At 47.8% G+C, this 25,442-nt stretch overlaps 1 protein-coding gene across 1 annotated transcript in view; it reads left to right on the plus strand.

Annotated features, from left to right (window-relative positions):
* GORASP2 (golgi reassembly stacking protein 2) overlaps positions 1-25,442 on the plus strand; it is a 162,742-nt gene that overhangs the window by 93,115 nt on the left and 44,185 nt on the right. Inside the window, exons 8-9 of the mRNA XM_086956109.1 lie at positions 8,798-8,854; positions 24,294-24,380. Coding sequence (XP_086812235.1) covers positions 8,798-8,854; positions 24,294-24,380 — 144 coding nt within the window. The remainder of the gene's footprint in view (positions 1-8,797; positions 8,855-24,293; positions 24,381-25,442) is intronic.

Here is a 25,442-nt window from a genome sequence, read left to right on the forward strand (position 1 = left end):
TTCTGTGTAGGATTTTTAGTTGGATCAGTCTGAAACTGTGTTTTATGGCTGTTTCTCTGGGGGACATTAGTGCTGACCTCCAGTCGTCATCGTCTAAGTCACCCACATCTCCCTCCCACTTGTCCCGTAATGCCTGGAATGAGTTGGGCTGATTGTTGCAGAGTGTGCCATATGTGCAGGATATCGCCTTCGTCTGGAGTGGTTCTGAGACCAGCCTGTCCTCTAGGGGAGAGGCCTCCGGAAGGGAGGAGAGGTCCGGCACTGAGGTAGTTATAGCATGCGTAATTTGGAGGTAGCTGAATGCCTCGAAATGAGCAAGATCATATTTCTGTTGAAGTTTGGGAAAAGTCAACTATTTCCCCTTGTGGATCAAGTCTCTGAGGGAGGAGATGCCTAACGTGTCTCATCTGTCAAACCCCTTGAGGAGACAGAGGGAACCCAGTTTGTGGGAGGCCCAGAGCGGGGTAGCTTGGGTGAACACGTCAGACCAACCGAGGCTCTTAGTAGCCCGGTGCCAGATAGCAATGGTTTGTGTCATGGGTCCCACGTAGCGGTTTTGGGGAAATTTGCCATAGAGGGCGCCTAGATATCCTTCACGTCCTGTCTGGTAGTGCTCCAAATGATAGGCCGGGTTGGTAGGCGAACCATGTAGTCAGGAGTTAGTTGCTACTAGTTGGGAGGCCCAATAATAGAGTCGCATGTTTGGCAAGGCGATACCCCCATCGTACCATCCTTGAGTCAGTTTATGCAGAGCAATTCGAGGTGCCTTACCATCCCATAGGAGGAGTCGCAAATCGACCTCCAGTGTATGGAAGAAGGTGTCCGCAATCGGGAAAGGGCAATTTTGAAGGACATACAAAAAGTGCGGTAGTGCCAACATTTTGAAGAGTGCCGCTTTGCCCGGGAGGGACAGGGGCAGCTTACGCCAGTGGGAAATGTCGCTGTGGAGCCGCTGAAGCGGGCCCCGTAAGTTGCGGTTGTAAAAGAGTTTAGGATCCGGAGTTACAAAAATACCCAGATATTTGAAGCCGTCCTTGGCTATCGCAATGGTGAATTCTTTCGGGAGAGCGGGTGTAGGGCCATGGAGACAGAACAGGGCTGACTTGGACCAATTGATTGAGAAACCAGAGTATTTCCCAAAGTTCCTAATGACATGGAACAGACTATTGATGGAGGATTTAGGGGAGGAAACATACACCAGAATGTCATCCGCATATAGGGATATTTTATCAATTGTATCTTCATTGCATCTCAGTCCTTTTATGGAGGCATCCGTACGGATCCAATGGGCCAGGGGTTCCAACGTGAGCGCAAATAAGAGGGGAGAGGGGACATCCCTGCTTGTTCCTCTATGTAACTGAAATTGTCTGGAGGTATGGGCATTAACCCTTACCTGGCATAACAAGTCAGTTTATAGCAGTCGGACCCACTTGATGAAATTCGTGCCAAATCCAAACCTCTGCAGGACCTCAAAGAGGTAGGACCATTCTATGGAATCGAACGCTAGGGTGGCATCGAGGGATAAAATTGCGGCATCTTCTTGTAAGTAGGGTTGGCTGCCCAAGACGTTATGTACTCTGCGAAGGTTCAGCGCCGTTTTCCGACCCGGAAGGAATCCAGATTGATCATCTTGCACTAGGGAGGGGAGAACTTTGAGGAGTCTGGTCGCCAGAAGTTTGGCCAAAATCTTGACCTCAGCATTAATGAGGGAAATCGGCCTATAAGAGCCACAGTCAGTGGCCGGCTTGTTAGGTTTGTGGATGACTGCTATCGAGGCAAGGCGCTGGTCCAGTGGCAGACTGCACCGTTCAAGGCTTTCTTCAAGCATGACCTTTAGGTGTGGGATCACCTCTTGGGCCATCCCCTTGAGAAATTCAATGGGGACACCATTGGATCCCATAGCCTTCCCCGAGTTAATAGCAAAGAGGGCACTCGTAAGCTCCTCAGTTGTGAGCAGCGTCTAGTTCTTCCTATCTGAGTCTGAGAGAGTGGGCAGATGCATTTCCTCCAGAAGGATGCGAGATTTGTCCGCAGAGTAGTACGCTCTAGAGGAGTAAACGTACTCCAGGTGGTCCGCAAACGCCTCAGCGATGTCATGAACAAATCTCCCCGAGCACTCAAATATATATTCCTAACATATATCCGTAGTCTGAAACATAGAAACAGTAAATTGACACAGTCACAGAAATCCGTAGTCCATATAATGATCCAATATCCCAGATCTTTTTCATCAAGGCTGATTTAATTCTCAGTACAGTTCTTGTCTTCAGAAATTAGTATCCATAAGCAACAGCCATCCAAATACAGCAGCCAACACGTGTTTCGTCGTGTCTGGTAGCACACATTGACTTCCTCCGGGCTGCAACCACAATGTAAACAAGTTTTTATTTGTGTTGCAGCCATAACAAGTATAATCTGCAAATGTAAAACACTGGCAAATAAACTTAAAAAAACAAATGTGTTGTAAGTCTGGTCTCTATAAATAATTAATGAAGGAAATGATTGTATAGGTCAGCGATTTATGCCATGCGAGCCTTTGGCAGAGACCTAACTGATGTTGTAGGAAATTCATAGTATATATGTTTTAAGAATACAGCACAGAAATAGAAATCCCACCTTTCTTGTGTTTGCTGTACAGGGAAAGTCTTCAGGTTGAAGGGGAACTTCTATTCGAGTGAAAGTGAAGTCATGTAATATCATCCATCGAGATTCTTTGATCTATTCCTTTTTTAGATGTACACAGAAATTTAAAAATGTCCTACTCCAGACACATTCTGTTGGCTGGAACGGCCAAGCATTTAATAAAGGCTGGAAATGAGGTGGTCCATGGCAACAGTTTGCCATATTAGATAACCTGGTGCTTACACCTCCTACTATTATTGAAATAGAAGAGCAACTAGACAATGCAGAGACAAAGAAATCACCCGTAACGATATTCTATTGTTGGGCTACGGAAAACCCTTTTACTGATATTAGGGTGAGTCAGACACCGAAAAGATATAGCGTATATAAATCTTCAGTAGAAAGCTGGAGAAAAATGAAGCATTCTTGGAAATCCTTATTGCAGCACATGTACAAGATGTCCATGTTAGCTTAAGATGGCGGTATTGGGGTAAGATTCCTCCACATAACAGCAAAAAGGGAAAAGGAAAAATGTGTTACAACCATTCATACTGAAATACCTCCATGTCAAAGGTGGACAAAAATAGAGGTTGCAGTAAGCCTACTCAGAGGTTAATGTTGAAAGAAACCGCTCAAATAAAATAGACATACTGCAGTGTCTTGCTCAAAGGCCTGCCTAAGGTGAAAGCTAAAAATGTCCAAGTATTAACCAGTGACATTAAACAAAATCATAAAAGGCCCTGGTTGAAGCATGAGAGGCCTTGAGGAATTGAATCTTAGCTAGTTAAATCATGTGGTGGGATCTGTGATACTCTTGAGAGAGTGGTATTCAAGTTCATAATAAGTAAGTTAACGAAGGAGACTCTCAGCCTTGAAAATAGCTCTTGAGTCATAAGAATTACCAATCACAAGGATTCATGATTATCAAGTGCCATTGAAAGTCTTGTCAGCTCCGTGGGAAAAGCAGGACAGATGATGTATATAGTGTCCGTATTAAAGTCTAGATGTTTAAAAGGGCATAATGCTTGATTTAGATTTTCATCACATTTTGAAGCCGTGTACAACCCAGAAGTAAAGTAGGGAGAGGGCTGAAGTATTTGATTTTATAAGTCTGTGGAACTCTCCAATAAGCTCAGGGTGAACCTCCTGGTGAGGGGGAAATCATTACTAGTTAATGTTAATTTGTACAACCCGGTCCTAAGCAGAAATGTACTATTTGATAGAACCCAGGGTATAGCCTCATCAGACCTTAGTTGTGAATTATATAGACAACATCACCAACTCTTCCATCAACATTTCCTTTTATAAGGAGTTACCTTGCCTTGATAGCACTTCTCCTCTTGCATTGGATACCTCCTGCTCTCATATATTCTCAACCTCGACTTGCTGTTTCTCAAAGCCAGGAACACCCGTTTGAAATTCCTAACTTTAACTCGAAGCAGCTTCCCTTACATGAGCGTAAACGCGAAAAAAGCACGTTTTTTATGGGAGAGTTGTGAAGCTTAATAGTTAGAATCTATCCCCAGTGTAGCTAAGTGCCCCTCTTTACATGGTTCCCCGATTTTTGCCTGATGTTGATGCTCTTTGACTAAGTGTGTCCTGAGTTCCTACTAACCAGGTACCCAGGGCCTATTTTCTTCCCCTAAAACTTTGTCTATGCAACCCCAATTGGTAACTCTTTGGCCACATGTAAGTCCCTTTTAAAAGGTACCATAGGTACCAAGGGCACGGAGACCGGAGAAGGCCCCTAAGGACTGCTGCACATATTGTGCCACCCTTGGGACCCTTGCAGGATGCTTGTTTTGGTGCAGAGAAAATTGAAGAGTTAACATTGCACACATACCTTTGTGCCATGCCTACAGCCTACTGCCTATGATATAGGTAAGACACCCCTCTAGCCGAGTGCACTACACCACTGGTGAGGGAACAGGTGCATGAGCACTGTACCCCTACAGTGTCTAAGTCCATTCTTCGACATTGTAAGTGCAGTAAAGCCATAAGGAGTAAATGGTCTGGGAGTTTGTCATTACGAACTCCACAGCACCATAATGGCCTTACTGAATTCTGGAAAGTTTGGTAGTAAACTTCTCTGCACATTAAACCCACACTGATGCCAGTGTGAGATTTTATGCCAAAGCATTCTGAGGGCATCTTAGAGATGCCCCCTGAAAAACGACCTAACTCTAGTGTCCTGACTGCTCGCCATTTGCCACCCTTAGACATGTTTCTGGACCCCTGGATCGAGAGCCTTTCTCTCTCGGAGTCCTGAAACAAAGCATATCTTGGGTAGAGGTGCCAAGCCTCCTCCCCCAGAATGGGCATGGTCCATGAAGGGGAAGCTTCATAGACTTGCCGCCTTTGTGAGCTGACCCAGCCATTCGCTGACCCAGCCATTCGCTGCTCCCAGAAACTCGCACCCACCAGTTCTAACCCCCACTTTGGGAGGGAGAATCGTTGGGAAAACCAAGATAGGAGGAGATGTGTGCCCACCTTTGCTAACCCCACCCCTCAGGTGGGGAGGCGTGGCGTGGCGAGGCGAAGCACAACCCTCAGTCTTCGCCACCTTGAAGATGAGGGGGCCCAGCCAACCAGAGTGAGGCTTATGCCCCTCCTCCCATTAGAGGGTGGTATAATAGTGGGTGTACCCTCCCCCAAGGGAGGGACCCATTGGTCCCGCATTTACCTACTTAAATCGTGCATACATTTAGTATTTAGGGGCAACCCTGAACCTCATCTCCTCAGCATGCAAAAAGAAGGACCGGAGAGCGGTGCTGAAGGAAGAGGAGTACACCAACTGCCTTGGCCTTAGCTCTACCGGCTGGCCCGACCTCATTTATCCTCCAGCGGAATCCTGGCGTGTCCTGCAGCCCCACAGAACACGGTGGCCCTTCCCTACAAAAACTTTGTCTCCTATGAGCAACTGATGTGCTCAAGAACCAGACTCTGGCATTGGGTGCTTGCCAAATCAGTGAGTCTACACCTGATGCCCAGAGAACAAGTTTGAGTGGTCCAACATCACGAAGAAGTAACCCCAGCGATCCTGACCTTGGTCCTTGTGATTTCTGACCTACCTCAAGCCTCCCGACGACACCTGCAGCCTCTAACTGGAAGGGCACTGCGACCGGAGCTGGTAAGGAACCAGACGCCTCTAGACACCCCTGCACCCAATGCCCTACGGCCTTGGGTGGCCCAACAGACGGTGTCCAGGCAACCCTCTGCATCCCAACGTAACTCTCCAACTGGTGGTTGCCTCCAGGAAGCCTTCTTGCCCGAACCTGCAATGTGTCCCGCCTGGAGAACTCCCATTGAAAACAGGGCACCAGGATCCTATCCAGCACCCTGCCGCCCCTGTGCCGCTGTGGGTGCACCGTGTGTGCTAACTTGGATCCCCCTTTTCCCTGAGCTTAATCCCTAGGAGCTTTGGTCCCTCAACCATGTGGCTTGCCTGAGAGCAGCCACCAACCGGCAGCCCTCCTAACCCTATAGGCTAATATTTGTTCTCAGCCCTCTGCACCCGGCCGCCCTAGTGCTGTTGAGGGTGCTTTTTGAGTGCATCCTTGAACCTGGGGTAACCCCTCGTTCTAACCCCAGAAACTCAACCCTCAAGACCATTTACTTACCTACAAATCTATAACCTCATTTTTCTCCGTAGGATCGCATTGACTGTTTTCCTCAGAAAAACTTTTTAAGTGTTGAGGGTGTTTGTATGGAAACCTATGTAATTGTGTTGCATTGCAAAAGTGTTTTAATTACCTTTTTTATCCGGGAAATTTCCCAGTGTGAGATCTAGACATATCACACTGAATAGAAAAAGTAATCCAAAATGTACTCTGATAAGTTGTCACAAAGAAATTACAAATTCTTACCGTTTTAAAATATTCTACAAACCTGTTATGAACGTCATTTTCATTCAGCTTGCTTGTTTTGATCAATCTATCTTGAAAAGTACTATTCTATTTACCTGTACCAAGTCCTGCTTAGTTGTAAAAATAAAATACAACTAAAGATTTATTTTTAATACAAACAATTGGTCTGAGTTCAGTCTTAAAGTGTGTGACATTTCTTGCCTGAGTGCGTACAATAAATGCTTAACCCTACCCTCTGATAAAGCTTTACTGCTCGCCCACACTACCCCAAATGGAGAGTTGGATATTGTCTACTTTTACCTCTGTAAGCCTTTGGGGATCCACTAGACTCTGCATACTATACCTTACTTTGGTATAGTATTTTCAGAGGCAGCTTCAAACACCCAGGCAATCTGAAGGAAGAATCCTATCATTCATTTTCTGTCCCCCAGAAAGGCCTGGGGACACATGGCTCCTGTGTAGAACAGCATGGATTCCTTACGGACCCTTCCTCGCTGTTCACGGCTACAGCTCCACGGGCACTATGGCCCAGTTCACATGGTTCGTTCCTTTCACTTTTTTGTAACGTCAATGCCATGCCGGAGCCAGAATTAGCCTCCTTTGCTGAACTCTGAACGCACGTTTTTTGGGGGCTGAACAAGCTTGGAGATTTATTTATGGGTTTCAAAAGGACTTCCGAGTACATGAATAACATCAAGGATACAAACAGATATCTTATCCCTTAGTAGAAAAAAATGAATAGTTCTGACGACGACGTGCATATGCCTACCAAAGTCGTAGTTTTTTATACCAACCTGCTCCAAACTAACCGCTTAGTAAACAAGACGTCAGCGGTAGTTGCTTCGCCGTGAAATGGATAAAAAAAAACAAGAGCTCGCCAGCCTTTTGTCTCTAAGCCCCGTCCTTTTCAGACTGGGCACCCCGACTTCCTGCAGGGGTAAAAGGTTCCTTATCTTCTTTATGGGGCCATCTGGACCCATAAAGAAGATAAGAAACCTTTTACTTCAGCAGTAAGTCAAGGAACCCAATCTGAAAAGGACGGGACTTAGAGAGAAAGAAGAACATCACTAGGACCTCTTCTCCAATGTCTGGTCACCGTTTAGGAGGCCAGCCAATGGAGAAGAGGGGCGGGGCTTAACCCTCGCTAGTGAAGTTCACTCTGAGACATAAAATCTCGCAAGCTCGACTGCGCATGTGCGCAGTACGCCACGCGAGACCTAGGAACTAGCAGTTACTAATTTGGAAAGCCTGTCATTTGGGCAAAGAACCAGAGACACTTGGATAGGGAGACATGGACAGTGGAGCACACATACAGTGAGGTACACAGACATTGGGAACAGGAGAAATGTACACAGACACGGGACTAGAAGAAACGTTACTCCAGTACTCCTGCCCCCTTTTGGTTAAATGTGCTCACTGGTGCTCTGCGGGTCATTTAGGATTTCTAGTAGTAATTCAGGTCAGATTTTCCTTCTTTATACGGTGATTGTGTAATTGAGGCAAGCATACAAAACAGAGTCATAAGTTGTGTATCCTGTTGCCCCCACTCATATTTAATAGATGGTACAGGATCACACTATTCAAAATGGTTGCTCACCCTAGAATTTTATGTCTTACAACATTTCCCACTGACCATCCCACATAAATTCTTCAATAAATTGAAGGTCACACTCTGGGTACCTGTTGGCCCTAATCCGCACATCAGTAGCGACCCTGTGTCACAAGAGCTTTGGGATGGAGCTGCCTGGGCTGATGTCTTTGTGTGTAGCTGCACATATGAAAATGTTGATACAGTTGCTTGCCAATGTGTTAAAGTGAAACAATTAGACCTATACTATGTATCCTCATACACTAGAATCGTACCATATTGTCTGCTGCATATGTTTAAAAAAAGTAATATAGAGTTGTTTTTTTAAATGGATGGTACAGGAACATGTACTAAAGTTCCCATGAGCTGGTGATGGAGGAGAATTTGTGGATTGAGTAGAAGACTATTGATAAGTTTTGCCTGTATAGTGACAGACCTAGGTACGGCACCTCTGGAACGCGTTTACAATACATTACATTTGTTTTTATTACATTTGTCATGTTGACATCCCATCAGTATGGCAAAGCATTGTATGATCAACAATTGTAACAGCGGACTTCTGGAAACGTACCTCTTACAAAGTTCCTTTCATTATGATAACACATTGCTACTGGCAGATGCATGTAATATTTGTTTTTGGCATGAATGCAACAGTTAGGTTTTTCTTAGCAAAGCATATGATGTTTCCTAACCCTCTTACATATTTTTAATTTTGTTTTAGGCGTCCCAACTGTACCATTATTACCATCTCCGCTTAATCCAGCAACCACTCTGACCGGTAAGAAGATATTACTTTGTAGGTTTTTCATAAAATACTGTTGCCACCAACCACACAGGAGACTGTATGAACTGTATTTTGTTAATGTTCACGAATGACAGAATCTAAATAGCCTTTAGGTATTGTTGGATGGAAAATCCTTAGACCTGTCAATAACTTGATGCTTTGCCTTTACAGATCTAGGAAGGCAGCCATAGCAGGAGACCAGCTCCTCCAGAACGCCACTTGTTCATTTTCTTTTAGCACATGGTGTGACAGATCTAAGACTTTTCATAAGCCTTTTCAGTTGCAGTTTTGATTTTTTAAATGTTCTCCTCTCCCGCAACGTTTTTCTCCAAAGTCTTTGGTGATGTCATACTGAATGTGTCTTCGGACGCGAGGGCTGTCTTTTTAGACCTTTTCTTTAGACTGTTGTCCCACATGCAGTTTTCATTAATATTTAGAAGCAACCAATATTTGACAATTTTGGGGCTGAAGCTTTTTCTTTAGTCGATTAAAATCTCTACAGTTATTAAAAAATGGTTTTATATAGAGAAGTAGTAACCTATTTTCCTGTAAAAAAAAAAGAAAGGAAACTCTGTTCGCAGGCATATCTCCCCCCACATGAAGAAAAATCTCTTCGCTTTAATGCAACCGTGGGACTTCACAGCCTTCAAGTGAAGCACAGTAAAACTAGGTTCCTTAATCACCTTTCCCATTTCTGTGCAAATGCATTGTTTTTCTCTCTACTTTACATTTGTGCCTTTTACATTGTACCAAGACGTTTTTATTATTTGTAAGTTTTGGATTTCTCATCAGCGAGTCATTCATTATAAGAATCTGACCAGAGAGAGGCAAGGCTGGACTTTAATTTTTTTTAAACATATTTTATTGATTTTAAGCCACAGACAAACCACAGCATCATCTATTCCTCATAGCATTATCAAGTACATGTTCAATTTTACTCCCAACTAAACCCGGATCCCTCCCCCTATTCGGCAATTGGTGTGGGCAATACCAGACATTTACATAACATAACAGCGGCTATAGGGACAGTCAGATGTAACACAACGCACTTTGCCTGCATAGCACATGGACGTTCTATATTGTTCAATCCTCAGCTCCCTCCTGCTGGTCCTGTAAAGCCTGCACCAGCACCACCCATGCCCTGGCGAGCTCTAGCGCCTTGTCGTTATTCATGCGCTTGGCCTGTCTCATTCTAATGGAACCTTCACAATCCGCCCACTTACAAAGCTCCGACCTCCACCTCCTATACAGTGGCCCTTCCTTCGATTTCCAATGCCATGTAATCTCTCTTTTCGCTAGAAGTAGGCCCAGGTCTATGAATTGACTCGTCAATTTAGTCTTGGCTGTGTGTGGAAACCAATGTAGCAGGCACACTGCCATATCAAAATTCAGACGCCTGTCCGTGATCTCTGTAAGAAGGTCCCCACCTCCCCCCAATAGATGCCCAAGGCCGGGCAGCTCCAGAGCATGTGGTCTAAGTCAGCACCCAGCTCAAGGCACCGTGGGCATGCTGCGTCCTGGACCCGGAAATATTTGGTAATCTTTCCTGGAGTCAGATATGCACGGTGCAGTATAAAGAATTGCACTTGTTGAAAGCGTTCATTTCTACTACCCTTCCACGCCCTCCGCATAATTTGTCCCCACACTGTGTCAGGTATCTGCTTAGCTATGCTCCCCTCCCACTTCTGTTTGAGGCCAACAAGTGGGCTGAGTCCCTCATGCACCATCCTAGAATAAAGACAGGTCACCGCTTTAAAGGTTCCTGCTGCCATCACCACATATTGACAAGCCTTGGTAGTCACCGGCTCGGTTCTTCCTCCCTTCCAGTGTTGTCGGAGTGCCGCCAGGGCAGCCGCATGGAGCAGAAAACTACCATCTGGTAAACCATATCTGTCGTGCAAGGCCGGAAATGGGATCAATTCCCCATCTTCATATAAGTCTCCTTCTACTTGGAGCCCTAGCTACTCCCATTCCATAAGGGGAGACCAATCCCCACCATGCGGCAGAGCGGTCAGCATCCCCAATGGGATTTCCGGAACATAATGGTGCACCACCCCAGCCCTGCGCTGGGTCCTACCCCAGCAAAGTTTAAGAGTTCTTTCCTCTAGCGTCAAGTCTCGTAAGTTAATATTTTGTTGCAGGACTATGTAGGAATGGACATGTCTCTGAATCCCCGCCCCACGCAGCTGCTCTGGGCCTCTAAACTCTAACGCCACATGTTGTGTAAGTATCTGCAGTTGGGCGGCCAAGTAATAGAGCTCGAAGTCAGGAATCGCCATCCCGCCCTCCGCTTTGGGGCGCATCAGTTTTGTCAGTGCTACTCTCCTTCTCCCATTTCCCCACAGAAAGCCTATGAGCATAGAGCGCAGGTCCCTGAACATGCGTGGGGGTACCCAGATTGGCAGAGTCCTGAAATAGTAAAACAGTCTGGGTAAGGCCACCATCTTGATGAGGGCCACCCTCCCTACAACTGACAGAGGAAGCGTTGACCAGAATGCCATGCTCCCTTTCAGTGCACCAATACAGCGCCCTATATTACCGTCCAGCATGTCCGTGGCATTGTGATAGATTCGAACCCCCAAATACGTGAGGCACGTTGGTTCCCACTTCATCGCGCCCAACAGTTGCGGAGGCTGCGCACACGGTCGCAACGGGAAGAGGCACGTCTTACGCCAGTTTACTTTCAGGCCCGACACGGCCCCAAACTGCGAAAGCAGGGACACACCGTCCTGCAGCGACTCGTCCGCATTGTCCAAGAGCAGATCATCTGCATATAAGGATATAAATTGAGGTGTATCTTGTAACCATAGCCCCCGATAGACCAGTCCCGATCTAGCTCGTACCGCAAGGGGCTCTATTACCAGGGCAAACAATAAGGGAGAAAGCGAGCATCCCTGCCTCGTCCCCCTCAGGACCGGATATTGGGCTGATATCACCGCCCCCAGTCGAACCCTAGCCGAGGAATATAGCACTTTCGTCCAAGTCCCAAAGTGGTCCCCCACACCAAACCTCTCCAGCATTCTGTAGAGGAAGGGCCATTCCAAACTATCAAATGCCTTCTCTATATCCACCGACAGAGCAGCGGGCAACCGCACCTCAAAGTGGTCCCCTCCCATAATCCTGATCATCCTCCGAATATTCTACGGTGTATTCCTGGTCGGTATAAATCCCGCCTGGTCCGAGTGTACTAACGAGGTCATATAGGATAATAATCGGGTCGCTAAAATCCGACTCAGGATTTTATAGTCTACTGTCAGCATAGACAGCGGCCTATAGGAGGTCACATCTGCCGGGTTTCAAAAGGGGAATGACCAACGCCTCACGCATTGATGTGGGCAAGTGACCCACCGCCTTTGAAGGCTGGACTTTCATTTATAGATGTTTTTCTGCTGATTTCCTTGCATTAGGCATTTTTCTGTGTTGGACAAGGCTTTTCCCTCCAGCGTAGAACCACTTTATTGGCTAAATGAAAAGACTTCTGCAAAATATATTTCTCGTTTCAGAATGTGATTCTGGAGGCACCTTGACATTAAGTAGATCTCAACACAATCATAAATTTGTCCCTTGAAATCTTGTTCGGTCCATATTATTTGATACCTAACCATGGTATTGCAGACCCATAAGGCTAGGATGGACAGCTTCCCACAAGTTCATAAGTTGAAATGGCACAACAGTAAAAATTACCTTGACATGGGCGTTCTCCCAGAACCCCTGATAGTGTAAAACACTTCAGGGCTCGATTGAAACATGATTGTACTGCCACACAGTTTTGCCATTTGTGGGCTGTGGTGTCATGCTAACAGAGGACCATCAGAAGACTAAATTGCACGAAAGGATTTTGTAACCTGTTGACCCTGAGCATCATAGTAAATAGATGGCTCATCATCATGGAGTATGTCTTACTATTGAGCATGAAGTCATAAAGGCCCTGAAGATCAAGATGTGCTGGGTCATTAGAAAGTAAAAAACAAACCAGCATTTGCAATGCAATAGGTCTCGCATTAGGAAAGTGTGAGCTATTTGTATTGTAAATTTTTTTTAATGTGTTGGCTTTGAAAATATATAAATTAATAGCATTGTTATTTACAAAGCCAATAGCTTACACTTTCCTAATGCAAGTCCTATTGGCTATGGCAATTCTTGTTAGTAGCAAGCAAGGACAGTGCTGTTGTGGTGCTGAGTGATGCTGTTGTGGTGCTGAGTGATGTGGTTGGGCTGAGTGATGTGGTGGTGTATTAGAGTGATGTGGTGGTGTCCCAGAGTGATGTGGTGGTGTCCCAGAGTGATGTGGTGGTGTCCCAGAGTGATGTGGTGGTGTCCCAGAGTGATGTGGTGGTGTCCCAGAGTGATGTGGTGGTGTCCCAGAGTGATGTGGTGGTGTCCCAGAGTGATGTGGTGGTGTCCCAGAGTGATGTGGTGGTGTCCCAGAGTGATGTGGTGGTGTCCCAGAGTGATGGCGGTGGTGTCCCAGAGTGATGTGGTGGTGTCCTAGAGTGATGTGGTGTTGTGAGGCGTGCAGCAGTGTGAGGCGTGCAGCAGTGTGAGGCGTGCAGCAGTGTGAGGCGTGCAGCAGTGTGAGGCGTGCAGCAGTGTGCGGCGTGCAGCAGTGTGCGGCGTGCAGCAGTGTGCGGCGTGCAGCAGTGTGCGGCGTGCAGCAGTGTGCAGCAGTGTGCGGCGTGCAGCAGTGTGCGGCGTGCAGCAGTGTGCGGCGTGCAGCAGTGTGCGGCGTGCAGCAGTGTGCGGCGTGCAGCAGTGTAGCAGTGTGAGGCGTGCCGAAGCGTGTGGCGTGCAGCAGCGTGCGGCGTGCAGCAGCGGGAGGGGTGCACCAGTGTGCAGCATGCTGCAGTGTGCAGCATGCTGCGGCGTGCTGCAGTGTGCGGCGTGCTGCAGTGTGCGGCGTGCTGCAGTGTGCGGCGTGCAGCAGTGTGCGGCGTGCCGAAGCATGTGGCGTGCAGCAGTGTGCGGCGTGCAGCAGTGTGAGGTGTGAGGTGAGGGGTGAGAGGGTGTGTGAGGGTGAGAGGATGTGTGAGGGTAAGTGAGGGAGGGTGAGAGGGTGTGTGAGGGTGAGAAGGTGTGTGAGGGTGAGCGGGTGTGTGAGGGTGAGCGGATGTGTGAGGGTGAGCGGATGTGTGAGGGTGAGCGGATGTGTGAGGGTGAGCGGATGTGTGAGGGTGAGCGGATGTGTGAGGGTGAGCGGATGTGTGAGGGTGAGCGGATGTGTGAGGGTGAGCGGATGTGTGAGGGTGAGCGGATGTGTGAGGGTGAGCGGATGTGTGAGGGTGAGCGGATGTGTGAGGGTGAGCGGATGTGTGAGGGTGAGCGGATGTGTGAGCGGGTGTGTGAGGAGGTGAGGGTAAGTGAGGGTGAGCGGATGTGTGAGGAGGTGAGGGTAAGTGAGGGTGAGCGGATGTGTGAGGATGTGTGAGGGTGAGAGGATGTGTGAGGGTGAGTAAGGGGGTGTGAGGGTGAGTAAGGGGGTGTGAGGGTGAGTAAGGGGGTGTGAGGGGGAGAGGGGGTGTGAGGGGGAGAGGGGGTGTGAGGGTGAGAGGATGTGTGAGGGTGAGAGGATGTGTGAGGGTGAGAGGATGTGTGAGGGTGAGAGGGTGTGTGAGGGTGAGAGGGTGTGTGAGGGTGAGAGGGTGTGTGAGGGTGAGAGGGTGTGTGAGGGTGAGAGGGTGTGTGAGGGTGAGCGGGTGTGTGAGGGTGAGCGGATGTGTGAGGGTGAGCGGATGTGTGAGGGTGAGCGGATGTGTGAGGGTGAGCGGATGTGTGAGGGTGAGCGGATGTGTGAGGGTGAGAGGGTGTGTGAGGGTGAGAGGGTGTGTGAGGGTGAGAGGGTGTGTGAGGGTGAGAGGGTGTGTGAGGGTAAGTGAGGGAGGGTGAGGGGGTTTGAGGGTGAAGGGGTGTGAGGATGTGTGAGGGTGAGTAAGGGGGTGTGAGGGTGAGTAAGGGGGTGTGAGGGTGAGTAAGGGGGTGTGAGGGGGAGAGGATGTGTGAGGGGGAGAGGATGTGTGAGGGGGAGAGGATGTGTGAGGGTGAGGGGGTGTTTGAGGGTGAGAGGGTGTGTGAGGGTGAGAGGGTGTGTGAGGGTAAGTGAGGGAGGGTGAGGGGGTTTGAGGGTGAAGGGGTGAAGGGGTGTGAGGGTGAGGGGGTGAGAGGATGTGTAAGGGGGTGTGAGGGTGAGTAAGGGGGTGTGAGGGTGAGTAAGGGGGTGTGAGGGTGAGAGGGTGTGTGAGGGTGAGAGGGTGTGTGAGGGTGAGAGGGTGTGTGAGGGTGTGTGAGGGTGAGCGGATGTGTGAGGGTGAGCGGATGTGTGAGGGTGAGCGGATGTGTGAGGGTGAGCGGATGTGTGAGGGTGAGCGGATGTGTGAGGGTGAGCGGATGTGTGAGGGTGAGCGGATGTGTGAGGGTGAGCGGATGTGTGAGGGTGAGCGGATGTGTGAGGGTGAGCGGATGTGTGAGGGTGAGCGGATGTGTGAGGGTGAGAGGGTGAGTAAGGGGGTGTGAGGGTGAGTAAGGGGGTGTGAGGGTGAGTAAGGGGGTGTGAGGGTGAGTAAGGGGGTGTGAGGGGGAGAGGATGTGTGAGGGGGAGAGGATGTGTGAGGGGGAGAGGATGTGTGAGGGTGAGAGGATGTGTGAGGGTGAGAGGGTGTGTGAGGGTGAGAGGGTGTGTGAGGGTGAGAGGGTGTGTGAGGGTAAGTGAGGGAGGGTGAGGGGGTTTGAGGGTGAAGGGGTGAGGGGGTGAGGGGGTGAGAGGATGTGTGAGGGTGAGAGGGTGAGTAAGGGGGTGTGAGGGTGAGTAAGGGGGTGTGAGGGGGAGAGGATGTGTGAGGGTGAGAGGATGTGTGAGGGTGAGAGGATGTGTGAGGGTGAGAGGATGTGTGAGGGTGAGAGGATGTGTGAGGGTGAGAGGGTGTGTGAGGGTGAGAGGGTGTGTGAGGGTGAGAGGGTGTGTGAGGGTGAGAGGGTGTGTGAGGGTAAGTGAGGGAGGGTGAGGGGGTTTGAGGGTGAAGGGGTGTGAGGGTGAGGGGGTGAGGGTGAGGGGGTTTGAGGGTGAAGGGGTGAGAGGATGTGTGAGGGTGAGAGGGTGAGTAAGGGGGTGTGAGGGTGAGTAAGGGGATGTGAGGGTGAGAGGGCGTGTGAGGGTGAGAGGGTGTGTGAGGGTGAGAGGGTGTGTGAGGGTGAGAGGGTGTGTGAGGGTGAGAGGGTGGGTGAGAGGGTGAGAGGGTGTGTGAGGGTGAGAGGGTGTGTGAGGGTGAGAGGGTGTGTGAGGGTGAGAGGGTGTGTGAGGGTGAGCGGGTGTGTGAGGGTGAGCGGGTGTGTGAGGGTGAGCGGGTGTGTGAGGGTGAGCGGATGTGTGAGGGTGAGCGGATGTGTGAGGGTGAGCGGATGTGTGAGGGTGAGCGGATGTGTGAGGGTGAGCGGATGTGTGAGGGTGAGCGGATGTGTGAGGGTGAGCGGATGTGTGAGGGTGAGCGGATGTGTGAGGGTGAGCGGATGTGCGAGGGTGAGAGGCTGTGTGAGGGTGAGAGGATGTGTGAGGGTGAGTAAGGGGATGTGAGGGTGAGAGGGTGTGTGAGGGTGAGAGGGTGTGAGAGGGTGGGTGAGAGGGTGAGAGGGTGTGTGAGGGTGAGAGGGTGTGTGAGGGTGAGAGGGTGTGTGAGGGTGAGCGGGTGTGTGAGGGTGAGCGGGTGTGTGAGGGTGAGCGGGTGTGTGAGGGTGAGCGGATGTGTGAGGGTGAGCGGATGTGTGAGGGTGAGCGGATGTGTGAGGGTGAGCGGATGTGTGAGGGTGAGCGGATGTGTGAGGGTCTGTGAGGGTAAGTGAGGGAGGGTGAGGGGGTTTGAGGGTGAAGGGGTGTGAGGGTGAGGGGGTGAGAGGATGTGTGAGGGTGAGTAAGGGGGTGTGAGGGTGAGAGGGTGGGTGAGGGGGTGTGTGAGGGTGATGGGGTGTGAGGAGGTGAGGGTGAGTGAGGGTGAGTGAGGGTGAGAGGATGTGTGAGGGTGAGAGGATGTGTGAGGGTGAGAGGATGTGTGAGGGTGAGAGGATGTGTGAGGGTGAGAGGATGTGTGAGGGTGAGAGGATGTGTGAGGGTGAGAGGATGTGTGAGGGTGAGAGGGTGAGTAAGGGGGTGTGAGGTTGGGTGAGGGGGTGTGTGAGGGTGATGGGGTGTGAGGAGGTGAGGGTGAGTGAGGGGGTGAGAGGATGTGTGAGGGTGAGAGGATGTGTGAGGGTGAGTGAGGGTGAAAGGGTGTGTGAGGGGGTGGGTGAGGGAGTGTGTGAGGGTGATGGCGTGTGAGGAGGTGAGGGGGTGAGGGTGAGTGAGGGGGAGAGGGTGAGTGAGGGGGAGAGGGTGAGTGAGGGGGAGAGGGTGAGTGAGGGGGAGAGGATGTGTGAGGGGGAGAGGATGTGTGAGGGGGAGAGGATGTGTGAGGGGGAGAGGATGTGTGAGGGTGAGAGGATGTGTGAGGGTGTGTGAGGGTGAGAGGATGTGTGAGGGTGAGAGGATGTGTGAGGGTGAGAGGATGTGTGAGGGTGAGAGGATGTGTGAGGGTGAGAGGATGTGTGAGGGTGAGAGGATGTGTGAGGGTGAGAGGGTGAGAGGATGTGAGAGGGTGTGTGAGGGTGATGGGGTCTGAGGAGGTGAGGGTGAGGGTGAGCGAGGGGGTGAGGGTGAGCAAGGGGGTGAGGGTGAGCGAGGGTGAGAGGGTGTGAGGGTGAGTGAGGGTAAGAAGGTTGTGAGGGGGTGAAGGTGTGACGGTGAGTGACGAGTGAGGGTGGGTGAGGGTGAGTGACGAGTGAGGGTGGGTGAGGGTCCGAAGTAAATGGTGGCAGGGCAGACATCATTGCAGCTAGCAAGTCGGTATTGAAAATGTGTTGACCATTTCCTGCACGTTATCTTCCCTCTTTGTAATAAACATGGTAAGTTGATAAATTACACAGTAAATGTGGCTCGAAAACATTTGTATACTCTACTCCGACCAAGGCTGTAATTAGTCACTAGTTACAGACCTGAAGTCTGGATGTGCTCTCTCTAAACACACTGCAGCGGCAGAGCTGTGAACATCGGCCCAATCAGATCTGCACACAATTTGTCATAGATCATACATGCCAACATTTTAGGACAGGGATGTGGGAGATGTAAAATTAAAAATCTGGAGAATTAAAAAATATCAATTGACTTCTATTGTGGAAAAAGCAATTTCAGGCGGGAAACAGCTAAAATAAAGCAATTTTTGGCTTGCAAAATCGGTAGTCTCCCGCCTGAATCGGGTCTATTGGCATGTATGCATAAATAGACAATAAGCACATTGTATGGAGAGCAAAGGTTCCTTCTGCTGGTCTACGAAGCAGTCTGTAAGACATAGACACACACTACATGCTCTACTGCACAACCTCATGAACACACTACAAAGTCCGCAAAAGCTAAAGATAGAGCTAGGCAAACCCAAAGCGCAGCATGCATATATCTACAGAAATCTAAGATGAAGCAAAATAAAACACAAGGCTCATGGTGCCCTCAAGCCACAGTCTAGCACACCATGACTGGGAATCCATCTTAGATGGAGCCATAATGAGCGAGTGGCCAACAGACCCTGTAACTCCCAGTGGGGTCCACGTGTTACTATGGTAATCCCTAAACTAAAGCCACAATAAACGTGTGGTAAATGGAGACTCTCTGCATTGCTGTAGGGGAGGCGGGGGAGCGGAGCGCATTCCTTTGAAGTGTGATGGGGGGAGGGGCAGGGGAGAGGAGCGGCCACATCAATGGAGAGCTGATGAAGTGCTAGGATTCCACACGGCCAGACTGACTTCCAAAGAGAGAGATGTGCACAACGCTGGGTCCTCTGCAGAGTCCACGCATTTGTACCTTGGTCACTGATGGCAGCTCGGTGGCAACTGATTATGTGCTCGCTCATTGCATAATGTAACAAACTTTTGTTGCTGAGATCCTTGTGTTACTGGCAGGTTGTGAGGTATGAGCCATGTAAAATGGCTGAGTTAGTACGGTCTCTTTAAAAAAAAAAAATAATAATAATAATTAAATTTAACCTGTGCGACATGGCGCGCAGCGTACTTGGGAATACAGGGACATATGGCATGGGACAGAGTAGCAGCGTGAGAGGGACAGAAATGCATATTTTTAGCGCACAGCATGGGCGGGGGGCAGTATGTGACAGGCAGAGCGTGGGCAGAGTGGGACGCCGCAAGGATGTGGGGTCAGAGGGGCTCATAGTATGGACGGGGGTGGGGGATCAGAGGCAATATGTGAAAGGAGCAGATCGTGCCATGGGGCAGACAGAGTGGAGCACAGCATGGACGGTGTTGGGGGAACGGAGAAGGCAGCATGTGACTGAGAAGCAGAGCGTGGGCAGGAGACAGCGTGGCGCGCAGAGTACTTGGGTAGAGAGGGACACTTAGCATGGGGCAGACTAGCCGCGCGAGAAGGGCAGAAATGCTGATTTTTAGTGCACAGCATGGGCGGGGGGCAGTATGTGACAGAGCCAGAGAGTGGAATGTTTTTAAGACATAAACTTAAAGAGAGGGCGAAGTGTCCCGGCAGACAGCGCCCTAATTTAAACTCGGACACTGTTATAGAAGCAGTCCAGGGCAAGAGACTGCCCGCTGGTAAAACGAGAGTTTAAATTATTGGCATTGTAAATGACAAAGCCTTTTATTTATCTGTTTTGAAGAACACCAGTTCAAGGCATTGTCATTTACAATGACAATAACTTAAACTCTCGCAAATGCGAGACCTATTGTATTGCAAATGCTTATTATTATTAATATTATTTGTCATCTGGGTGATGGGGACACAATGAGAACAATTATAAGATATAGACGAGACAGACCAGAAGAGGCTGCATTTGGGGGAGCAGAGAGTTCGGCAAGATAGATTGCCTTTTAATTTGATCTCTCAACATACTCACATTCTGTGCAAAAATTAATTGACTTTTATAGTTGACACAATACCGGTTTGCCAGGCTGAAATTGTAGAGAAACAATGCGGTCCCAGGTGTGACTGTGTGTCAGAACATGTCCCACATACCATCCCCTCATTAACGCCCCCCCTAAAAAAAATAGTGTGCAATAGTATTCCAACTAGAGGCAGCATTCTTCGTCCACTTCCGGACCGTGTTGGATCTTTCTTCGTACCAAGGCGGGAGCAGGAAAATGCTGCAAAAATCTGACCAGAATTGTTTCCACGGTGGGCGCTTGTACGGAGCCCACGAGGTTCTGTTGGTCAGGAGCTGTGGAAACTGCAGATAGCTCAGTGTGTTAGGTACATGCTACAGGGATCTGTGTGTAACACTGTCACATAGGTCTTAAATTCCAACGCGGGCACAGAAAATGCATTAATGTCACTCATTTTAATTTGTAAAGAGATTAATTCTGTCGTTGTTGCCGTTTCAGGGCACTTTAGAAGAAGGGATATCAGAGTGGTTCATGAAAGAACAGGGGGGCAACAAAAAAAGTCCAGGCGCGCCATACGTTGGTATGAGCTGATTTAAGTCTCCCTGCTGGAGGCGATGGAGCGACTAGAAAGTCTTGTCTGGGATAGTCGTCCAGTACTGTAGGGCTTATGAGTACGCTGGGTGGTACCACTACGCAAAATAAGCAAAATCTAACTGTAAAAAAAACGCCAGAGCAGAGAAAATAATATGCGGAAACACCATAATTATTTCCAAAGGCAAACATAGAAACTAGCAGGTTATTCGGCGTTTCACTTTGTGTGGCTCCCCCTGCCAACGTGTGGCTCTCGGACCGCGCTCCAAGCTAATTATATAAATAAATAAGCGCGAGTGGGTGCCGGTGGTCAGGCTATCTTGATAAACAAGGCACGGCCTGCAGGCGTGAATAACTGAAGGCGGGGGTGCGGGGCAGCTGAAGCCTTTGATGTGGCAAATGCTGCTGGCAGGGGGAAGCCTGTGGGGGAATGCGAGGCGTGGTCGTGAATAAGTGACAGTGGGGGGGGCGGGGCAGCTGAAGACTTTGATGTGGCAAAATGCTGCTGGCAGGGGGAAGTCTGTGGGGAAATGCAAGCTCGTGCATGAAGGAGCTTGTGGTGACGTGATTTAACGTGAACTGTTGAGAATCCTCATCATAAAAAGTCAGCTTTGTGGATGGATGGCAAAAGGTCTCTCTACGAGACCTAAAAAGTAATGGATGGAGTGTTTCAAATAAACTTCACCATTGGTAATTACTCTGAGCAGTATTCCAGTCAATAATTTTTTTGCCCACTATACCACTCTAGACAAAGATCAGCCATATACAAATCAGTCTAGGTCCTGCTTCAATATGATTAATACAGCCCAAACTGCCTGGCCAGGTCATTTCCAGACAGGAACACAAGCCACCCCAGACTAATATTGCCCTTTTGGGCCTCCAGAAAGCACCACAGTGTCCGCTTTCTATATAACATGACATCTAAGATTACTATGACATCAGGTACATATAGCGTGGTCATAGTTGTGGGCATTTAAAGATGCAAAAGGGATACCATGAGACCCACACCATCACATTCGCTCAACTTTGCATCTCATATGGGGGCATATCAGATTAAACAGTAGGTCCACCCAGTTCTAGAAAGAAGAGAATAGGCTAGGACTTAATCTCCTGGCCTCGTCTGCTACCTCTTGACTCTACTGATTTTTATAGAGAGTATCTGGAGACATTTTTCAGTCTTTTATTTAATATCTCTTCTTCAAATAAAATATTACTGGTGAGATAGTTTTGAGAGTACTTTATGCACATCTTTTCAAAGCATTAATGCTGAATGTTAAGCCACGCAGTGAAGTTTTCTGCACAGTTGTAGAACAGTGTCTTCTCACAGAAATCCATGATGACCGGTCCAGTCTACATCAGTAAGCCTGGGCAAAATAAAATATTTCACTATTGGATTTCTATGCTCTATAGGAAGGAGGGGGTTTCTTTACTGCATACATATTGCAGTAATATTCAGCAAACATTTTTCTAATTTGGATAGGATCAATCAAGTTGTGTCTTCAAACGTGCAGATGTAAATTTGTAGGTCCATTACTGTATTTGCTAACCAATAGGGTCATTTTCCCTCCTTATCTCGTAGATTCTGTAGTGGGTTGCTGTGCAAGCATGGACAGTGGAGTTAAGCACCTTTTGTTTGAGCATTAAATGCATCACTTCCAACTGGAAATGCACATCATCATATAATCATAGGCCATGGCCAATTCTTTTTCAAGGGTCTGGTCTAGTTTTTGTTTTGTTTTTTTTAGCCCCTACCTGGTAAGACATTATCTACCCCCGCAGGACCACCTGAAAGGCCTCCGTGGTCGCCAAACCGACTGAGCAGTATTCAGGTCCTAATAATCCATCACTCATGCAAGATGCTACGCAAAATTTGCATTTTCAAGTCACCATATTCTAAGTCGCTAGGACCCCCGTCTGTACATTTACAGGGTATCTCATCAAGATTTCTACTGCAGCATAATCTGTCAGAGCCTGGGCGAGGATGCGAATCCCTGCAGAGCATTCAATACTGGCAGCGGGAATGAAGATGTGGTCAAGTAAGGATGAGGAGTTGTGTGGGGATGAATGCTATGTGTATTCCCTGTTGTCTGGATGTAGTCTTTACCAGGAGTCGGACAGGCCAAGCAGTCAGGACCCAAGTAGCAAGTTCTTGAGGTCTGCGAGACACTGACTGACTTCTCGTATGTTTGAAGGCTTGCATTACAGCATGAAAGTCACCCACACCTCTATTGCACCCAGGAATGATGGAAGCAGCCTGTCTGTCAATACTATCTAATAGAGACTTCTAGCCACAGGTTCCTCGCCTTAGAATACTCTCTGGAGTTCAGATTGGATCCAGATGTCTTTGAGCAGTACCCCTGCACTCCTGTGGGTGATGTTGTTCGGCTCCACTTCAACCACGCTGGAAGTGACGTGCGTGGTACATATAGAGGCACTAGCCCAGTGCCCTCGCATCCATGCTTTCCTGTATGCACCAGATAGTGCTGATACAGTCCGAACTACACTCAGTCCTTTTATGACTGGCTTTTTTCTCAAGTTTTTTTTTACACTTTTGAGAGATTTCTCTCCTGGTGTGACAGGCTGTCTCCTAAGAAACCAGATGGTTTCAAACCGTGTGGTGTCCATCACAGGCAGATGTCTGTGATAGACCCACACTTTGTGTGCTTATTGTGCTTGGAGAGGGAGCACAACCCCAAGGCCTGAGAGGACTTCCCCGCCATGCATCCAAAGGCACTGAGGGAATGGTCCCTCAAGCTCCTCACTGCCTGACCTAGGTCAACTCTAACGATCAAAGTATCAGTCGAATGGACTGTTCCCGGACCAGCACCTGGTGGTAGTCCTCCCATTCAAAGTCATCAGTTAAGTCCAACGAGCACTAAAAATCAAAGACGTCAAAGTGGTCTTTGACTTCTCAGCGCCAATCAAAGTCTTCTGACTAGAAGTGGGAGTGTCGAAGCTCCAGACCTCGTACTTCGGCTGACCTTGAATCAGGGTACATTCTGCACTTCCCTGACATTCCTGGAACTGAAGCGACTCCTGCACAGCTTAAAGAATTTTATGAAGTCATGCTCCTCGTATTTGGACAGCCTCCTATTTGGGCCCTCTGGAGTGCCTTTGGGCCTCAAAGGCTCGGTAGGGTCCCCCACTGAATCTATTGTAGGCCCTTTTCAACTATTTAAGATATGACCTCTTATTAGCTGACTAGTTTGAAGTTTATTACATAATCTTTAAACATTTTTGTACTACAATTTCACATTTTATACATGAGTGAAGTAGTAAGGCTTTAACATGTTCACATTAAATAAATGTTTAAAAGGCTCAATTAGACTTCAACTTGTCACTTTTGTTATTTTAATTCAGGTAACAGAAGACTTTCCTTTTAAGTTTCTCTTTTTAAATAATCTGCTCTAATGCTCTGGTACACCACTCAAGCAACTTGAGGATGATTTGATAAACTTTTATTTTTCTTCCTTAATTTGTAATGTTAATGTGGAGAAACTTATTTTACAGTTGCTCAAAGTGTGTGATTAGTTCATCATTAATGCTTTATTGTGTTTTTGTTTCCGCCGTTGCAAGTGTCTTTTCACATAATATTGATTTAATGGACTTTAAAGTTTGGGCTCTGAGTGGGACCAAAGCTACAGTTCTATTATTCTTTCTAAGAACCTGTGGCTCAAGAAAGTATCTGTTTTTTGTTCTTGCCTTAGATTGTTTTGTTGCGTTTGTTCCATTAGAAGAAAATGATTTGAAAAATAAGAGAGTAAAGTGAAAGTCAGGTTTGTTTACATTTGCCTATTTATGCATTCTAGTAAGCAATGTTAGGCAGTGCCCTCATACATTCATTTAGTACATTAAAGTATATTTGTCTGCTAAATTGGTGCTTTACTATACTTGGATTCAATCCTGGAATATTCCTTTGTTTTAGGTGTTCCTGCAGTGCCATTTTTACCACCACAGGTATATCCATCCCTCACCTCTCTCACACCTCTTAACCCAGCAACTACACTACCAGGTAAATGTGCGGGGGTTGTGATCTATGATTTATTGAAAGAATCTTTTTTTTGTTAAGAGTGGCTAATGGTAGGTGTGAGGGAAAGTTCAGAAGTGATGGTGGTATTTACTGAGCAATATGATTTCTTCATGTGGCACCAGAATTTAAAGATGTGCTTCTGGATGTTAAGTAATAGAGGAAATTCCCCTTGTTCCGCCCGACTTGTTCCTTTCGGACAGTCTGCACACACAAAGAGATTGTATGAAGAACTGCGGGTACTTTGTCTGTTGGTGACTTATTCCACTCTGTATGCACCTTTGTAACATTTAGGCCAAACACTACTTCATAAAGAAATATGTGTGGGAAAAGACTCTGAACACTTTCAGCAATAATCTTACTGGTGGGTCAAAATACATTAGTCATTCCTTTGAAATAATAGAAAGCACATGTCTCTCCTTGAAGTCTTTTTATTGCCATTTTAAAACTTCCAGTTGCAAATGTTCTAAGTCTCAAGTAGTTACAGTGTGCTCAACATCTACTTTACTAGCAAAGAATCTGTGGCTTCACTGGCTAACCATTAAAGCCAGGATCACATTCAATTTTGCAGACCCGATTCACAATAAGAATGCAATCCACCCTTTCGTCTTTCAGAAAACTGCAAAAAAACTCCTCCATCTTGAACTATGACTGGAATCTGCAGTCTGTAGTCACTTGCAGGTTTCAAGCATTCCTCTATTGATGTTCGTCCCACAACTTTCTTGCATTGTATGCAATCAACGGAACAATCTTCATTGTGTACTAATAGAGTGATTAAAGAGTTCATCAGAGGACTTAAGGCTTTTCATCCCACCTGTGTTATGGCACATAAATACTGTTGTACCACAGTTAAGTTTGTTCTGACCTATCCAGAAAGCGGAACTGAAATTGCTTCCTTGGAAAAATTTATTTTCTTTTAGCACTTACCTCAGCTAGAAGAGTCAGTTGAATTCAGTCTTTGACAATACCATTTTTTTTTATAATCCCAAAAAGGCAGTTAATTTGAGAACAGATCCTTGTTTTATCCATATAGTAACAACAGGTTTT

Source organism: Lissotriton vulgaris, chromosome 2_1 (assembly GCF_964263255.1).
Source record: "Lissotriton vulgaris chromosome 2_1, aLisVul1.2, whole genome shotgun sequence".
NCBI classification, from domain to species: domain Eukaryota; kingdom Metazoa; phylum Chordata; class Amphibia; order Caudata; family Salamandridae; genus Lissotriton; species Lissotriton vulgaris.